Raw genomic sequence first — 18566 nt, 5'->3', positions numbered from 1 at the left:
GATCGCTACTGATCTCTGCCGGAGTTGTCTGTTCTTCTGGAGCAATCAGTACTTCGGAGTCAGCAGCGACAGGAGTTGATGAAAGTTTGCCTGGAACTCTGGGTATCACCAGCTGCTCTCATCTGGTCGATGTGACGTCGGAAGAGAGTTCCATTTACATCTACAGTGTAGTGTAGAACTCCGTCTTTGTTGAGAACAGTTCCGAACTTCCACTTGTTATTGGCGGATCTGTAATCTCGCACAGCCACACGATCTCCTGGCTCGAAAGTTCGGTCATAGAAGTCTGTGACCTCATTTCTGATTCTTTCTTGAACCCTGTTCTTGATATTTGGCAAGACTAGGTCTATCCTAGTTCGGATTTCTCTTTTTAGGAATAACATTCCTGGGCTTTGCATGGTAGTCGCATTTGGCGCTTTTCTGTAATTCAACAGAAACGTGCTCACTTTTTGGTAGATGTTTCCGGGAAATCTTAGCATCGCCCGAAGGGATTGTTTTAAGGTGTGAACGTATCGCTCTGCCTGCCCGTTGCTTGATGGTTTGAAGGGAGCACACGTTTTGTGCTTTATTCCATTATTCCTCATGAATATTTCAAACTCGTGTGATGTGAACTGAGGACCATTGTCACTCACTAACACTAAAGGCAGTCCAAATCGAGAGAAACAGTCCCGTAGGCATTCAACTGTCTTGAACGTGTTTGTTGATTTCATCGGGTATACTTCCATCCATTTAGAATGAGCATCGACTACGATCAAAAACATATGCTCGAATATGGGAAATCTACGTGAATTCTCTCCCACGGAGCACTCAGGTATTCCCAATGGTGCAGCCTTGCTTTCACCGGATCGGACTTGAATCTGGAGAGTTTTTAGCAGCTTTTTCTATGTCGCTATCAATGTCCCTCCAGTAGACGTAGGATCGAGCAATTGCTTTCATTTTAACAATGCCCAGATGGCCTTGATGGAGTTCATCAAGAATTTGATTTCTAAATTTCTTCGGAATAAAAACTCTTTGGCCATGCATTATACATTCGTCCTGCAAGGTGTACTCGGCTTCCTTCCCTCCTAAAGGTTCACCGAATTTCAATTTCCTCAGCAATGGACCCAACTCTTCATCATTTTGTGTCTCTTTTGCTAAATGTTGAGCTTTCACTGGTAGTGTTTCGATTTGATTCAATTGGAAGAGTTCTATGTCATCCTTGACAACTAAGTCTTTCGACCTCAAAGGTAATCGGGAAAGATAATCTACATTACCATGGTTCTGTGTGTTACGATAGATGATATCGAACTGATATGCTTGTAAGATCAAGGCATAATGCAGAAGTCGAGTAGCCGTCAACACTGGTAGACCTTTCTTCGAGCTGAATATCGCTACCAAAGGATTGTGATCTGTTATGAGAGTAAATCTTCGGCCTTTCAAGTAAAGCATAAATTTCTTTACTGCCCAGGTAATTGCCAAAGCTTCTTTGTCAATCTGGGAGTATCTCTGTTCCGTTTTTGTCAGCGTACGAGAAGCGAAGGCAATTGGTCTTTCTGTTCCATCAGGTAAGACATGTGATAGAACTGTTCCTATTCCCACTGGAGAAGCATCCGAAGCAAGAGTAAGAGGTAGTGTAGGATCATAGTGCATCAAGATTCGCTTTGAGCAAATTTCCTTTTTGATCTTCTTGAATGCAGTCTCACACTTTTTAGACCAACGCCACGGAACGTCCTTTTTTGTCAGCTCATTCAGAGGATAGGCAATGGTTGCCAGATTAGGACAAAATTTCCCGTAGAAATTTACCATGCCCAGAAAACTTTTTATTTCCTGAACGTTTTTCGGTGCGGGAACTTTCAAAATTGCTTCAGTTTTCTCATTTGTTTCACTTAGGCCATTTTCATCAATTTTGTGACCTAATAAATTTATTTCTTTTTGAAAAAATGTGCTCTTTTTCAAATTTAACTTCAGCCCATGCTCCTGACATTTTTTGAAAAATTTTTCCAAAGCCCTGAGATGTGACTCTTCATTTGTTCCGGTCACTCTGGCGTCATCCATAAAAACTTTTACACCATCTATTCCTTGGAATAGCCCATCAATGTACCTCTGCCATATTGCTGGAGCTGCATTTAGGCCGTACATCAATCTTTTAAAGGCGTATAACCCCTTATGAGTGTTTATGGTTAGGAGTCGTTGACTGTCAGGGTGCACTTTCATTTGCAAATATGCATGACTGAAATCCAATTTTAAAAATCGTTTACCCCCATTTAAACATGAGAATATTTCCTCAAACGTTGGTAAGGGATGCTGAGGCACCTCTAGCTTAGGATTTAATGTGACAGAATAATCTGCACATAACCTTATGGATCCGTCTGGTTTCACCACGGGAACAACTGGTGTAGCCCAATCTGAAGTTTCAACTCGCTCGATAATGCCTTCTCTTTCAAGCCGGTCTATTTCTTTTTCAATACGGTCTTTTAATGCGAAGGGCACAGTTCTCGCTCTACGAAACTCTGGGGTAACATTTGGTTTTAGCTTTAGTTCCACTTCATGGTTATTTATTTCACCCAATTTGTTGTCGAAAATTTCTTTATAATCATCCAACAATTTTTTGAGATCCATGTCATTAGCGGTCCTCACAGCCTTAAGAGAGTTCCAGTCTAGATTGATTTTGTATAGCCATTCGCGGCCAAAAATCGTGTCTAAATTTTCCCTCACCAAATATAAGTTCAAGTGTAACTTTTGTTTTCCGTACTCCACTTTCACAGTGACATATCCCGCTGGGACAATTTTTTCTCCATTGTATGTCCAGAATACTAAATTCGTAGGTTGAACTTTTTTCTTCGAGATTTTTTCTGAATCTCTGTAAGCTCATTACTGATACTGTTCCACCCGTATCAACTTCCATACTCACTGGTTTATTGTCTATGTTGACAGTAACCATCATCGGAGGCTTTTTCGGCTCTTCACTCAATACCCTCTCTAACCCAAACATGGAAACGTCATTTTCGTTTTCCTCAACTGAAATCTGTTTCTGTTTGTTAGGTGTCGATTAAGTCTTCTTTGTCGCGTAGCAGGCTTTTTCTATATGCCCGATTTTTTTACAGAAGCGACATTTGCTAGCAATAAATCTGCAGGAGTCTTTATCGTGATTTGTCCCTGTGCATCGTATACACGGCGGATATTTGACAGCGGCGGCAGAGTAGTTTCTGTTTTGCGTGGGCAATTTCGTTTTCCTCTTCCCCGCTTTCACTACCTTCAGTTCTGCCGGCCTCCCGATAATCTCATTCGCCCCCTGAACAGCTTTCTCCATCGCCAGCGCGATCTTTATTGTTTTGTCTAGCTCGATGTTGTCTTCCTCAAATAAACGATCGAGGATCGCTCTATCTCGGAGCCCGCTAACGAAAACATCCCGAAACATGGTGTTCAACATCTCTTGTTTATAATCGCACGCGATTGCGAGATGTCGCAATTCGGCTATATACGAACTGATGCTTTCGCCTTCGTTCTGCTTTCTGTTTATAAACATGTGCCTACTCGGTATAATCAATGCTTTAGGATTCAAATGGCTCTTCAAAACGTTCTTTAAAATGGCGAATTCTTTCTCCGATGGATTGTCCGGAGACAGTAAATTTTTTAACAAGTTGTAGAGCTTTGCAGAAATGCTCGAAATTAAGACTTTAGCACGTTTTTCTTCTGGGACATTTTGAATGTCTAAAAATGCCTCGAAACGTTCTATAAACGAATTGAAAGTCTCTGAAGCTTCATCGTATTTATCAAAAGAAACCGTCACTTTTTGGTTTGTTGACGTTGAGCCTCGTTGCTCTTTGAGAGCTACCATTAGAGCTTGATTCTGTCTTATCAACTCTTCAACTAAATTTTCCATCGTCAGAGATGTATGAAAAACTTTTTCTCCTACCTTTTGCAGTCTTCGAGTAAATACTCTATCCAACTTTTAAGATGGGCCTCGTCGCCACTTGTTGTGTTTTCTTTAACACTTTGTTAGCCGAGTGGATAACACATGGGTATTTATTTTGATGAGTATTTATTATTACGTTAACTTAGATAGATTACATACATATATATAGGAAGAATTTATAAAGCGGAAAGAGCAGAACATTTAGACATCTTGTCTACTTGATGTCTGAGGTGGAACTCACTAGTTCCCCTTACACAACACTAGGTGGCGTTGTATGTTCTTATCTGTTTAGTTCTTTTAGTCATTTCTTATAAGGACACCACACAAATTGTCGCCTGACGTCAAAAAAAACGTTTTTTGGAAGTCATAAAATGTCTCAAACATGACGTGATAAAAATGGTGATTTTGTCCATTTTGAAGACGTCAAACATGCGTCAGAAAAAAAAAAACATTTGCAAATAGTTCGACTTTCGGAAGATAGATGGCGCTATTTGATGAGAAATTTAAAAATAATAATAATAATAATAATTTTATTTATTTATTCAATATTGATTGTCCGAGGCCTATACAAGAGGATGCGGAATTATACAGGATGATCAGCGAATAAGCCATTATTTCAAAATTAAATATCTCTACAACAAAGATCAATAGAATTATACGGTAAACGGTACGTTTATTAGCAAAACTGTAAGAATGTTGTACAGAAATTTCAAAAATTTAGTTTTTTTTTAATTTTTTAAAATTAAAAAAAAAACTGGAGATTTGGGGTTCCGAAAATCCTCATTTGTGTGAAGAGAAACCACTGCGTTCGCCTAAAGTTACTGCATGGGCTGCGATATGCCCCAGAGGCATTATCGGCCCCTTCTTCGTGCGAGAAACGATTACTACTGAACGTTACGTTACAATTTTGGAACAATTTGTCAGCACACATGGCGCATACCGCAGCCCATGCAGTAAATTTAGGCGAATGCAGTGGTTTCCTCTTCACACAAATGAGGATTTTCGGAACCCTAAAATCTCCAGTTTTGTTTTTTTTTTTAATTTTAAAAAATTTAAAAAATAAATAAATTTTCGAAATTTCTGTACAACATTCTTACAGTTTTGCTAATAAACGTACCGTTTACCGCATAATTCTATTGATCTTTGTTGTAGAGATATTTAATGTTGAAATAAGGGCTTATTCGCTGATCACCCTGTATATGGCGAAAGTGACGATTAATGGTACGAGAGAATTCGGAAATCGTGGTGCAATCTACAATATTTGATGGTAAGTTGTTCCAGTCAATGATAGTTCTTGGGAAAAAGCTAAATTTGTGACAATCTGAAGAGGCAAAGATGGGCTGTAATTTTTTGGAATGATTGAGTCTAACAGAGAAATGAGAAAGTTTGATTAGAATATTGGAGATGTCAATATTAAAAAACCCATGGAGGATTTTGTAAAGAAAAGTTAAACGAGAGATAAGTCGAAGAGAGGAGAGCGGTTGGATATTGAGTTGTCGCTTGAGTTCCGTTATGGAGACAGATGAAGACCAACAGTTAAAAATGAAACGAGTGGACTTATTTTGGATAGATTCTAATTTGTCTATGTTGGTTTGGGTGTGGGATCCCAGGCTTCACAGGCATAAGAGAGGGCAGGGAGAATATATGTCTGGTAGCACAAGTGACGGATATGACGGGTGGAGTATTTCAGGTTACGGCGAAGGAAAAAGAGTTTTTGGAGACATTTATTAAAGATATAATCAATGTGTAGGTTCCAGTGGAGATCGAAAGAGATTATTATAATGCCCAGGTATTTATAATGGGAAACCTCAGAGATCAAAGAGTCGTTTATAGAATAGGGGAATTCGTGGGGGATTCTTTTATGGGTAACTTTCATAAAAACAGTTTTTGAAAAATTGAGGGGTAATTCCCAGGTTGAGCACCATTTGGAAATAATGTTAAGGTTGTGTTGGAGAGATTCTTGGTCAGAAAGATTGGACACTGTTTTATAGATGACACAGTCATCAGCAAAGAGTCTGATACGGCAGTTTATGGAGTCGGGTAGATCATTTATGTAAATTAGAAATAATAATGGTGAGAGGACCGAGCCCTGGGGTGTGCCAGATTTGACATGAAGGAAAGGGGAGTTTTGGCTCTTGTACGAGATAAACTGGCTACGGTTAATAAGGAAGGCCTCCACCCATTTCAGCAGTTGAACATTTAGTCCAAGGTTTGAAAGTTTCAGTAGAAGTTTATTATGGGGCACCCTGTCAAATGCTTTGGAAAAATCTAGGAAAATTATATCGGATTGGAGGTTTTTGTCAATGGTGTCTGTTAAGTCATGTATGAAAAGTGTTAATTGGGTAGATACAGATAACGATGATCGAAATCCATGTTGGTTAGGGAAGAAAAAGTTAATCGAATCGAGGTGGGTACGGATATTCTTGGCAATTATGTGTTCTAAGAGCTTGCAGCAAGAGGAGGTGATTGCAATAGGTCTAAAATTGAGAGAGTGGGACAGTGAACCAGATTTATGGATGGAAATTATCTTATTAATTTTCCAGTCATTGGGACACAGCCATGTGCTTTAGATGTGCAGTTAATTTACATGTTGTCAAGTAATGGATGGGAGTGCCGATTTCACCACAAAGACAATGATCTGTTCCTCGTTTTTTGAAGCGGTGAAGGTAATTTGGAAAAGGTCTGTGATTGGTTGTAAAAAATACAAGTTCTCTGCTCCAATTTTTTGCATTGTATGCAACTTTTGGTACTGTTTTGTGGACACTTCTTCCACTTCCGTCTGCGATAACACCGCGAAATCGAAAGGTAAACAGGCCGAAGGAGATCGCGATGACCCCCGATTGTGAGGGAAAGAAGTTTCGTATCGACAAACGCAAAGTGTACACTAGCGCTCATTAGCGTACGCGGGGGGGGGGGGTTCTCTAACCTCCCCCCCCCCTGAACCAATACTATAGTGTTATTTTGCAGGAAAAAACTTAAACCCCCAGAAGGAAAAAAATCTGAAAACCCCTCGAGACAATTCAGTGTACGCCTATGCTAGCGCTATAGCTATGGGAGCTGACTTTAAGGTAGGACTATAATATTCGAAACAGTATATCAGGCAACATAAAAATTATTTATTTACAATATTAACAAAGGTAAAATGAAACAGAATTCGGACAAGAGCGGGGACATGTGCAAAGATGCGACCGGCAAATGTAAATGACAATAGCTCTCTAGCCAGACGGCCTTTACTTTGGATTTTTGTAGTGTTGTCACAAGGAGGAAAATTATATTTTATAAGTGCTGGGAAGACACTACATTACTCCCCCCCCCTCTAGTGAACAGAAGTGAGCGATACGTAACGAGAAGGTGGTTTGATGGGTCTTCCAGAATGAGTCTGTCGAGGTTTCGATTCATCTCAGTCTCTCCCAAAGTCTTTACTGTCGTGTTAAAATGGACCCTTTTCTTTGTATGAAGAGGTTGTGAAAACTCCAGATGAGGCGCTTCATTGTCGTTAGGATTTCCAGTGATTTGAGATGAGTTTTATTGTACTTTATGAGCCGTTTCTGTAGTGAATCATGAGCTGAACGATAATTCTTAACTAATTTATTACGGAACAATATTTACAACTGATTCCCGGCATGTTGTCATTCCGTTGAAGTGTTGCCACCTTCGTACAACGTAATACTGCTTATTTTCTGGTGTTGCCAGATACATAACAATTCTCCCACACTAAATTAAGAGATGATTAATGATACAACGATACAATCAAAAGTTATACACAAGTATCAACATTTGAACAGTCACAAGTTCAATCTTTGAACTGGTTTTCTGGAGCGAGTTGAGCGTCTCAGTTGAGTAGTCTGAGCTGGAGGAAAAATAGTTCTTGTTGATCGAGAAGTTGCATTTGAAGCTTGCTCTGTTTCAGTAGAAGCATCTACCATAGATGAAGTCTTGTGCTGGCAAATTGCAGGAATCTCTCGTTGACTAACATGATCACTAAAAGTGACAGATTTCTTTTGAGGGAAGTGTTTCATAGGAACAGATAGTCGAATAGGAATTGGAGAAGATGGTCGATTGACTTCACACCGTCGAAGCTGTTCAAAATGTCTCTTGATAATGTATCCATCATCTAGTTCAACTAGGTAATGAACACGACCCAATCGTTGAACAACAGTTCCATACTTCCATAAGCTTGAATGAGTGTAATTCCTTGACTGTACTCTATTTCCTTCCTTGAAAAATTTGTCAAAGACTGGCTGTGTTGCATTGTTCTTGTATGACTCAGGAGTTGTAGGTTTGAGGAGATCTAGCTTTGTTCTGAGATTCTCTCCCAACAATAATTCTGCTCAATTCAATTCAATTCGCCGACAATAGCCCTGGCAAATCGATCGTCTAGGGACAATTTACTGCCGAATCCCTTTCGGGGGGGGGGGGGCTAATGCGGGTTTTTTTATTGTTTATGAAAAAATATTTACAAAGCAAGACAAAAAATATGTACATGATATATACATTATATACATAAAGATCTCATGCCGCTATGTAAACCGACATTTTTTTTTTCTTTATGCACAACCAGTCATAGCCCTGATCACAGTTTGTCCCGGGGGTCTCTTGGGCCGTGACTTGGTCGCTCACTTACTGTTCAAAGTGCCGTGTTGCTGCCTGTGCTCGCAGTCTGCTGGATCTTCTCGTAGGCTGCTCTGGTCTAGTTGTGTGGTTGCCTATGTCTATTCTCCCCCTGTGTAGTTTTTCAATGCCCTCTTTTTTTGAGGTATCGCACGAGATTCTCAAGGGTTCGTGATTCTTTTTCGAGCCGGCTCATCCTCCTAAACCACTCCTTCACCAGCTCTTGCCTTGGTTTGATCAGGTGGAAGACTTTTGTGTAAGGGCAGCTGGTGGCATAGTGGAGTGGTGTGCCGACTTCTCCGCACATACATTTGTTGTTGTTAGATATTTTGAATCTCTCGAGGAAGCTGGGGAATGGTCCATGACCAGTAAAGAAAATGGCTTTCTTTCGGGACCATCCCACAGCCCTCCATCCAACTCGAGGTAGGATATCGTGAATCAGTCTGCCTGGGTGTTCAGGTTCGTCCCAGTCCTCCTGCCACATTTTTAATAAGTGACTTTTCAGAAGTCTTTTGGCATGGGAAGAGGGAAGATTAATTAATCTTCCCTCTTCCCATGCGCTCTGAGCAGATTTGGTGGTTTTCTTGGCGAGCTTATCCACCAACTCGTTGCCATGGATACCAGAATGACCTCGCACCCAGTGCAGACTGGCATTTCTGTTGGTGGTCAGGTAGTTGCGGATCTGTCTGGCATTGCGGTGTCGTGTGAGCGGGTCTCTTATTGCTTCCAGGCTAGCTCTGCTATCCGTGTAAATCCTTATTCTGTCCTCTGTTTTTATGGCTTGCTCTGTAGCCATTTTGAGGGCCCACAGCTCTGCTTGGAAGACACTGCAACCGTCCTGCAGCCTCGCGGCCCATTGATTGGTAGTGATTCCATCAGTCAGCCATATAAGGGCTGCTGCCGTGCCGTCCGCTGTTTGGGAGCCGTCTGTGTAGATTGCTTTGCATTTGGGGCCCACGAGTTGCTCATCAGTTATCTGGGCATCGATGGGCTCACTGGCAGGGTGTTGGGTCCATCCTATCACATTTCTTTCATAATTTGTTGAGTCAAGGTGTATTCCTGCTGACGTGATGTTTCTTCCCAGCCTGGTGAGTCTGGCTGATTTTGCAAGGAATTGCGTTATCAAGGCCAACGGAGGAGCACCTGCATTGCCATGGTAGACGTCGTGCGGTAACATCTAGTCATGTACAGGAGAAATCCTCTTTGTGCGGAATTCAGCATGCGCTGTGTTCTAACCGTCATAGAGGACCCCCCTGCGGCTGCTCCATATGTAATTATCTTAACCGCAACTTGGGTATAGAGAATCCTTCGGTATTTTGTTTTGAGGCCCCACTGTGGTCTCGCTGCATTCCGCATTCGCTGTAGGGTCCTCATTGCCTTTGCCTTTTGCTCCTTCATGTGTGCTAAAAAATTTAGTTTGCTATCTATGGTTAGACCTAGACACTTGGTATCAGAATGTCTAATTGGCTCCCCATTCAGTTTGATAGTGGGACGGGATTTCTCACTAAACCAAATGTACCGGCACTTGTCTGCAGCAATTTCCAAGTCGTACTCTGTTAACCAATCACTGACTATCTTCATCGCAGTCGCCCCTTGAGCCGTAACGCCATTAATTTTCGGGGCCGATAAAAGGAGGAGGACGTCATCTGCATACGCTTGTATTCTCACTCCTTCCGGCCAATTGCGTTTGATCTGCCACCAGGTTCCATAGCATGGTGCCCGAGCATGACACCTGCGGGCAGCCTCTGGTCTGGTGATGAGAGACGAACTGTCCTTGTGTCTCCATGCCTATAACTCTGTCCAACAGGAGATTCTCCAGAGTTGCTGTTATTTCACGTGGCGCCGGAATTGATTTTAAGAGCTTTCGGAAAATGGGGAATCTCAGTGAATTAAATGCTCCTTTTATGTCCAGGGACACAGGTGCCACATAGCGGTTGCTTCTTTTTGCCACATCGATGGCGTCCAGCAGGTCACAGAGTGCCTCTTCTGTGGAGCGGCCCATGCGAAAGCCATATTGGTGCTGGTGAAAAAAAATTCACTTTGTCGAGGTGATACGTGAGACGTTGCACCAGAATTCGCTCCAGAATCTTGCCCATGTGTGGCAGCAATGTGATGGGCCGGAACGAGTCCAAGTTGTCGGGGGATCTGCCATTCTTAAGGAACATTAACACTTGTCCCGTTTTAAAAGCCGCAGGCACTGAATTCAGTCTGAGGCATTTATTGTATAGGGCATCGAGGATATCTGGAAATTTTTCGTTTATAATGGTCAGCATAGGGATCGTTATTTTGTCAGGCCCTGGCGACTTTTTCTTGCCTGTTCTCGCTAGTGCGCTCCCGATTTCGTTTTTAGTAATGCTAGGTTCTGGATTGTCATTGGTTGCGATGTGAGAAACATTTTCATCTTCGTTAGATATATATTCAGCCAGATCTGCGCTCTCATCTATTGGGTATAGTGTGTGTAGTTGGGCCTCTACTGCTTCGAGGATCGTTTTTTTCCCATCACCTAGGAGTAGCACTTTTGGGGGGAGCGTGGACTTTCTCACCGTAGCCTTGTAGGCAGCGCCAAATGGGTTGACTGCACTATGACAGATTGCGCGCCATGCATCCGTTTTTGCTGCTGTCATTTGTTTGGTGTAAATGGCCTTCTGCTTCTTATGGTTAGGGCTTCTGCCTTGTTCGCATCGGCTGATTGCAGGGCTCTTAGTTTTCTTCTCTCTTCTGCCAGCTTAGGTGACCACCACTTCACCTCTCTATTAGCCAGTCTGTGTTGGGATTGGAGTGTTCTTTCGCCAATTAACTTCAACGTCTGCATGAGAGAGGTGGTGGTATGCTCCAGTTGCTCGATGTTGTTGCAATTTGATATTTTGTCTAGCCAGTCTGTGGCTTGCTTCCCGAACTTGTTAGCAAATATTTTCAGTCTTCTCTGGGAGGAACGAAACTTTACTCTGTGTTCCACCGGAGGGACATCATTGAGCCACCAGTGGAGATACTTGTGGCTGCTCTGTGTGACCTCTTCCCCTACCTGCCAATTAGTTGGGCTTTCCTGTCTCGTATTCGTTAGTGAGAGGTCTGGCCATCCTTCTGAGTCCCCGAGCTGATATGTCGGTCTGATGTTATCCCCGTTGAGGATATACAGATCTCGCTCTATGACCATATCCAAGATGGCCAGTCCCCTATCGTCTTCCCGTTTATAGTTCCAATAACTATTTTTACCGTTCAGGTCCGTTGCAGTATGGTAGGTGTAGAGCCTGCTTTTCTATATATTGTTGAAATTTCCTCCAATGCTGGCGTCATGTCTTGAATTGGAGAGCAGTAGCTGCTGATGAGGATATGCTCTTTCCCCATCAGGCCGATTTTTATTGCAACCGTGTGGTCTTGCACCGCCAGCGTTGCTCCTCTAATATTTGGATTTGGAATAAATATGGCAGCCTTTAGGTTAGCAGAGGACCATTTTTGCCTAGCCTTTGGGATCCCCTTTAATTTCCCGTTTGCAACCCATGGTGCAACGTATGTCTTTATCTGCCAATGAACAAAACAGTTTCGAACAACTATTTATTTCTATTATTACAAATTAAAACATTTAAGTTAAGACATCAATTCAAGGGCAAACCCTTCACTAGTAGGAAAATCGCAAAGTATACTTATGGTGAAGCGACTAGGGCGGAAGTGACACTCAGCTATGGTCTTCAAGAAACGATGCTCGACCACAGATGTCAGTAGAATCACACAGAGTTCGGCGACGAACCCAAGGCGTCGACGAGGCGACGGAATCGGATCACGGACGTCGACTGAACCACACTTGGTCTTCACCGATCAAGCAGTAGAAGTCAGATGACGGATATCGTGACGAACCCAGAGCGTAGATGAGGCGATGTTATATCCCAAACACCGGTAGAACCACACAAGGTATTCGGCAATCAAGTGATGGAGTCCAGTTAACGGATATCTCGACGAACCCAGGGCGTTGACGAAGAGGCGTCGTTAGATCGCGGACATCGGCGTGCTACACGTGGATTTCGGTGTTCAAGAGGTGGAGTCCGATGGTGGACGTCGTGACGAAAGGGTAGCATCAGATTGCAGCGTCATACGAGGAAACTATCAGATCACTGCTATTGACCATGCCAGCCAACGCCAGATCGCAGTCGGCAAGATCTACGAAGGCATTAAGATCGAGAACGGACACCAGCCGACATCCCTGAACGGCATTCTTGGAGAGCAACTGACGGGAACTTGCGTGACGGGAACATCGGACCAGCCGAGTTGTTCTGATGATTAGCGATTCTAGCGCTATATGACTGAAGGCCGATTTGAAGCACGGACGTGATTATATATAGCTCCCAAATCACTAAGCATGCAAATGAGGAGTAGCGCACATGCGCCCCCATCGACATCGGCGTTCCAAGCGGCAAGTTCGGAAACCAGTTTCCCTTTCTTCCTAAAACAGTTCGTGACACATCGGCACCGAAAACGTCCGTAAGTAACAAGTTTGTTTAGTTGACAGGAAATAATTATAAACATAATATATATATAATAGACATAACACAAACTCAATAAAACATAACACATGCACTACCATAACATCAGGGGCAAAGGTCAGGCGAGCGTCAACAAGGCTATGTTACAATGGCTCTTGAACGAGGATTATGTCCACCCGGAGTTCTGCCACTGTTTGCATCAGTTGGTTTGTGGCCTTCCGAGGATGGTCCATGTTAATCTGTAAAATTCTGAATTTGCTGTCGGGTGATGGGATTTACTCCCACGTGAGAAGGAAGCAGTTTATTGGTTGATAGTTTGGACATACCAAGTTAGTAACCGATGCTCTTCTCTTTCCCTGTCTTTAATGATGTTTGATTATTGGTTTGAGTGTCTCTCGACCTGTGCTGCACTGCGCTGCGCCCCGTTATATGCTTTGAAGCAGGGGCAGTTCAGACTTGAAGCCATATGATCTGACCTGAATCGGGTGCCCTTTGCCTGGTTTGACCACAGACAGTTTATGCAGTGCAGTTTGTTCATCTGGCAGTCCCGGGTATTGTGTCTGTCTGCGCATTTAGCGCAGAATGGATTGCCTGATCTGCAGTCTGCTGCTTTGTGCCCGAATGCTTGGCACTTAAAACAGCGATTGGTGACCTTGAATTCCGATATCCTGTAGTCAAAGAAGCCCAAGAGTAGATGTCCCCTACGCAAGGCTTCAACACTTTTTTTACTTATTGGTACCTGAAATACCAGGTGTCCGGTGTCTTGAAGATAACCGCGTCTTCGGGGGTGGAGAATGCTTTAGCTAGTAACTTTGCCACCTTCTCTGAGATCGACGTACGTCTAACCTCCCTCACCTGGTGTCTTGCTTTGCCTGGAAGCTTTGTATCCGTGTCCGGAAAATTCATCGCCAGCAATTCACCGACAACAATTCACCGCCGGAAAATTCACCGACCAACAATTCACCGCTAGGAAAATTCACCGACCAACAATTCACCGCCATGCAATTCACCGCGTATTGCGCAGCAAAGCCTGTGAGTACAGCTGGCGTGAGCCAGTATTCCTCCACGCCTCTCTTAAGTTCTTGTTGGGATTGACAAGGCTGCTTTCCTCTCTGTTGCCTCTATTTATTTTTGTCTCAACTCTCTTGGGTTTGGTGTTGTCTGTCGCGGTTCTTTTTTTAAAATTGATTTCTATTCCTCCTGCCACTACTTTTCTGATCCCTGCTCCTTCTCTTCCTTTGCCATCTTTAGCTTGGGGTCTGCTTACCGTTCTTTTGTTGAGATTGTATGTGGCATTGCTACTTGTTGAAGGGGCGAGATGATTGTGGATTGCTATTTGTAGTCTTTCTCCATAGAAGCCACTGTTGATCCAGATCTTATCATTTGACTTGACTTGTTCAGTTTCTTGCAAGTTGTGGACAGGTTTGTGTTGGCCGCGGTTGTCATGGCTCTTCTCCTGTCCATGTGAGTTAGTGGTCATTAGTTGTGGTATCTTTTGGTGAGTTGCTGTGGGCCCTGAAGTTACCACGCTCTTATTTGCTCCTATGTCTTGATTCCGCGGAACGCCTGGATGCGTTTCAATATCGGGATGTTGTGCTCGCCACCTTTTCCAGGGGTTTCCTGCCATCGCCAATAGTCTCTCCTGGCAGCTCTTTTGTGTGATACTCTGGGGTACGTTCTTTCCCACTTCTGTTTCTCCAGCCGTGAGATCCTCACTGATTGAGGTGGGTACTTCCGAATGAACTTTCTGCCCCGCAACTTCTGCCTGTACGCTTGACGCTCCCGATCCCGTCACTGGATCATGTGTCTTAGTACTCTGGTTGCACACTGTCGGGCTGGCTTCCTCCTCTGTTTGTGTCCCTACTGATGTATGAGTTTTTTGTACTTTATTTCCCGCGGGTTCCTCTTCTCCCGGTTTCGACCCTTCCAAATCGTTGAATCTGTGTTGCCCCCCTCTACTTGCTGGTGGCTGTGTCCGCTGAAAGTTGTGATGATCCGACTCATCTTGGGACATATGGTAGGCCAGTGGGTCAATTTCATTCGCCAAATACAACTGTAGTAATTTGCTCCCATTCGGGTCATCAGTGGGAAATATTTGGCCATCTGCCGTCCTGAATGTATCGATTGTAGCGTTGGGGGCGTGGCTAATCCTGGCTTGATCTATAATTTCTCGCAGGAGGTTGAATGCCTCGTGTTGCCTCCCTTTCGGCACCAAAGGGCGCTCTTTCTTACCCCCTTTCCTTGGGGAGCTAAGCAGAGTTCACAGTTGCTGTGCCGCTTTTACCTCAAGATGCTCTTTTTTTAGGAATTTTGTCACCTTACACTTGCGTTTAGAGGGTGTGAGCACCGGCCTGAGTGCGCCCCCACATGCTGACTATTCAGTGTCCTCTTCATCAGGGGGAGGGGACGCAAGTTTGTTTGTTTTCTTTTTTTTAACGTTATGGTCATTCGCTTGACACGTTTAGGCCAGGGAGTTGATATTTGTCCCTTGTTTTTTGGGGTTGCGAGAAAACTACAATCGGCACTGTTTTGTGTCTCCACTTCTGTGTCGCTGGTTATCCATTCCTCAGAGTGGAGATCGGCATTAAAGCCCTCCTGCAGCAGGCTGGCCCCCTCGATGCTGCCATTTCGGAGGGTTGAATTAGGACGGTCCGACATTTCCAGCATAATTCTTTTCTCAGTGGTATCCGGTGTCCATATAAGCAGGGATCTCTTCATTGTTTCCATATAACCCCTCTTTCTTTTTACGAGATGCAAAAAAGAATAGTAGCAGCAATTCACAAGGAAAAATTTTGCAGTCCAAAAAAGCGATGGGGGTGGAGAGGATGTGTATGCAGGAATCGTATTTACGCGAGGGGAAAGAAGAGAGACCCCTTGAATGGCCTGGGGAGAGTTTGTGTGGACGATTTCCTTTCCCTTCCTCACAGATTGAGTGAGGGGGGCGGGGGTCGTTGTCACCAGCTTGTCTTGCTTCATTGTCCTTCTTTACATATGCTCGTAGTGTTTACTTCTCTCTTAGGCCGGTGGAAAGAAAATGGCGAAGAAGAATATTTAAAAATGTTATGGAGTCTGAACAGCTCGATCCACAGAGACAAAAATCTTTAAGATGGATTAGCGCCTTTCACGAGTCTTTGGACTACTAGTGATTGAGAAGATCAGAAATTTAGGGCGGGGGAGTATATCTATTTCCCTAAGGGGTTGCTTCGTGAAAAATAAAAAGCGGATGACTTACCCCGTTATTCAAAAGTGGATTTCAATTTATGATTATCCAATATGATACGAAAGAGGCGAGGATCACATATCAGTGTCACAAAAATATCGCCTGTATCCCATGTTCAAACAGTCCACACCCGAATACACACACACACTCACAAAAATGTTGCTTTCTGCTCCTTGAGATCAGACCTGAACGTCAAAATATCGTGATCGAAATTATCCAGAATATGCACCGTGAATTACACACTACAAAAACAAAGACCACAATAATTCTGCTGGTGTCTTTCCACATGAAAGAGGTGTAGCTCTGTACCGAAACAGTAGTTTACATAATTTTTCGTGAAGTGTTCCTCGTTCGAATTCCATGCATTTCAGTTTTGTCTTCAGGGTTTGGCAATAACGTTCTGCTTGTCCATTTGTTGAGGGATGACCAGGAGCTATCATTCGTTGTCGAATACCATTTCGTTTGCAGAAGCTCATGAATTCTTGTGATTTGAAAATTGAAGCATTATCACTAACGAGAATTTCTGGCAGTCCATATCGACTGAATATTTCTCGCAGGAAATGAATTGTAATAGCAGAATCTGGAGCTTTCTTCATGTAGTAGATTTCTGGCCATTTAGACTTTGCATCGATGGCAAGTAAGAAAAAATGTCCCATGAAGGGTCCCGCATAGTCCATGTGAACATGTTGCCAATTTCTTGTTGGACTTTCCCAATTGTGCACTAGAGCTTTCTGGGGGTTTTTCTTGACGTCACAACAGTTCTTACAACTTTTCACAAGACTTTCTATGTCAGAGTCAATATTCTTCCAATAGCAGTAATTTCGAGCAAGTGCTTTCATCTTCAGTATTCCACAATGAGTTGAGTGTAGTTCTTGCAGGATGGTTGGTTGAAGTATCTTAGGTATTATTACACGCTGTCTACGAAGTAGAATTCCTTCTTGTAATGTTATTTCTGGGTCATATAAAGTTCCTTCCATCGCATTTTTCTTTAGTTCACGAAGATCATCATCCAATTCTGTTTCTTTTCGGATTTCTTTAGAAGTAATTGTGTCTGTGGATATTTGTCTAATCACTGATGCTTGCAGGATGTATCAGCATTGACAGCATCAACAGTATTGACTTGTACATCTGTCAGTGGTAAGGGACTTCTTGACAAATAGTCTACATTTGCATGTTCGGATGATTTTCGATGTTTGATGTCATAGTCGAAGTTGGAAAGGAAATGTGCATACCGCAACATTCTTGTAGCTGACAATGCTGGAAGTTTTTCCTCTGGATGCAAGAGAGTCATCATTGGTTTATTGTCCACTACCAATGTGAATTTTCGACCAAAGATGTAATCATAGAACTTTCTGCATGCCCAATATACAGCTGTAGCTTCTCGATTGAGCTGGCTGTAATTTTTCCCGGCAGCTGTTAGTGATCTTGAAGCGAATGCAATAGGACGTTCACTTCCATCAGGCATAATATGCGATAATATTCCGGATAGACCATGTGGACTAGCATCAGTAGCCAAAGTCACCGGAAGTTCTGGAGTAAATGGTATGAGGACTTGGTCACTAGCAATTTCAGACTTGATTTTTATCCATGCTGCTTCACAATCAGCTGTCCAGTTGAACGGAATACTTTTCCTGAGAAGACTATTTAATGGGTGAAGTAACCTTGATGCACTCTTGATGAATTTCGAGTAATACATAACTAAGCCCAAAAATTGTCTCAATTCGTCAATATTTTTTGGTCTGGGTGCTTCTTGAATAGCTTGAATCTTAGCTGGAGATTTGTGCAGTCCTTTGGCAGTTATCACATGTCCAAGGTATTCTACACTTTTTTTAAAAAATTTGCATTTGTTGTTATTTACATGCAAATTATATTTTCGTAATTTATTTAGAACATTCAGCAAGTGTGTTGTCCTCATAAGTCTTGCCTTGTATAATTAAATCATCAAAATATGCAGTTACTCCATCTAAATCTTGAACAAACTGATCTATGAAAGAATGAAATTCGTTCGGTGCTGTTTTAATACCAAAAAACAATCTTTTTGCCAAATAGGTACCTCGATGTGTAGAGATCGTTTGAACTTTTGCACTGTCTTCATCGACTGCTAAATGCAAATATGCTTTATGGATGTCCAAGGTGCCGAAATATGATCCACCTCGTAGCTTGTTGAATATGTCTTCAATCTTGGGTATTGAGTGTCTGGCATCATGAAGTTGATTGTTTACAGTCACCTTGTAATCAGCACAAAGTCTTACAGAACCATCAGATTTTGGCACGATGACAAGTGGAGTTCCCCATTCTGAATGATCCACTTTTTCTATGATCCCTTGATCACACAAGTTATCCAGTTCTTTTTCAACTTTTTCACGCA

General features: G+C 42.8%; 2 protein-coding genes across 3 annotated transcripts in view; one reads left to right on the top strand and one right to left on the bottom strand.

The window, feature by feature from the left end:
• Positions 1-18566, top strand: part of LOC149080535 (uncharacterized) — a 204792-nt gene that overhangs the window by 40279 nt on the left and 145947 nt on the right. The window lies entirely within an intron of this gene.
• On the bottom strand, positions 3026-3859 carry LOC149080538 (uncharacterized). The gene has a single exon (XM_089238787.1). It carries the CDS (start codon positions 3857-3859, stop codon positions 3026-3028), a length of 834 nt encoding a protein of 277 aa, XP_089094913.1.

Source organism: Pholcus phalangioides, unplaced genomic scaffold, assembly GCF_987345545.1.
Source record: "Pholcus phalangioides strain wild (caught in Gottingen) unplaced genomic scaffold, Ppha-v1.0 ptg000011l_1, whole genome shotgun sequence".
NCBI lineage: Eukaryota > Metazoa > Arthropoda > Arachnida > Araneae > Pholcidae > Pholcus > Pholcus phalangioides.
The sequence above is the reverse complement of the archived record's forward strand: the minus strand, read 5'-3'. Positions and strand labels throughout refer to the sequence as shown.

What these genes read in the sequence shown, in the direction of transcription:
- LOC149080538 (XM_089238787.1), bottom strand. Translation starts at nt 3,859, where the DNA reads ATGGAAAATTTAGTTGAAGAGTTGATAAGACAGAATCAAGCTCTAATG.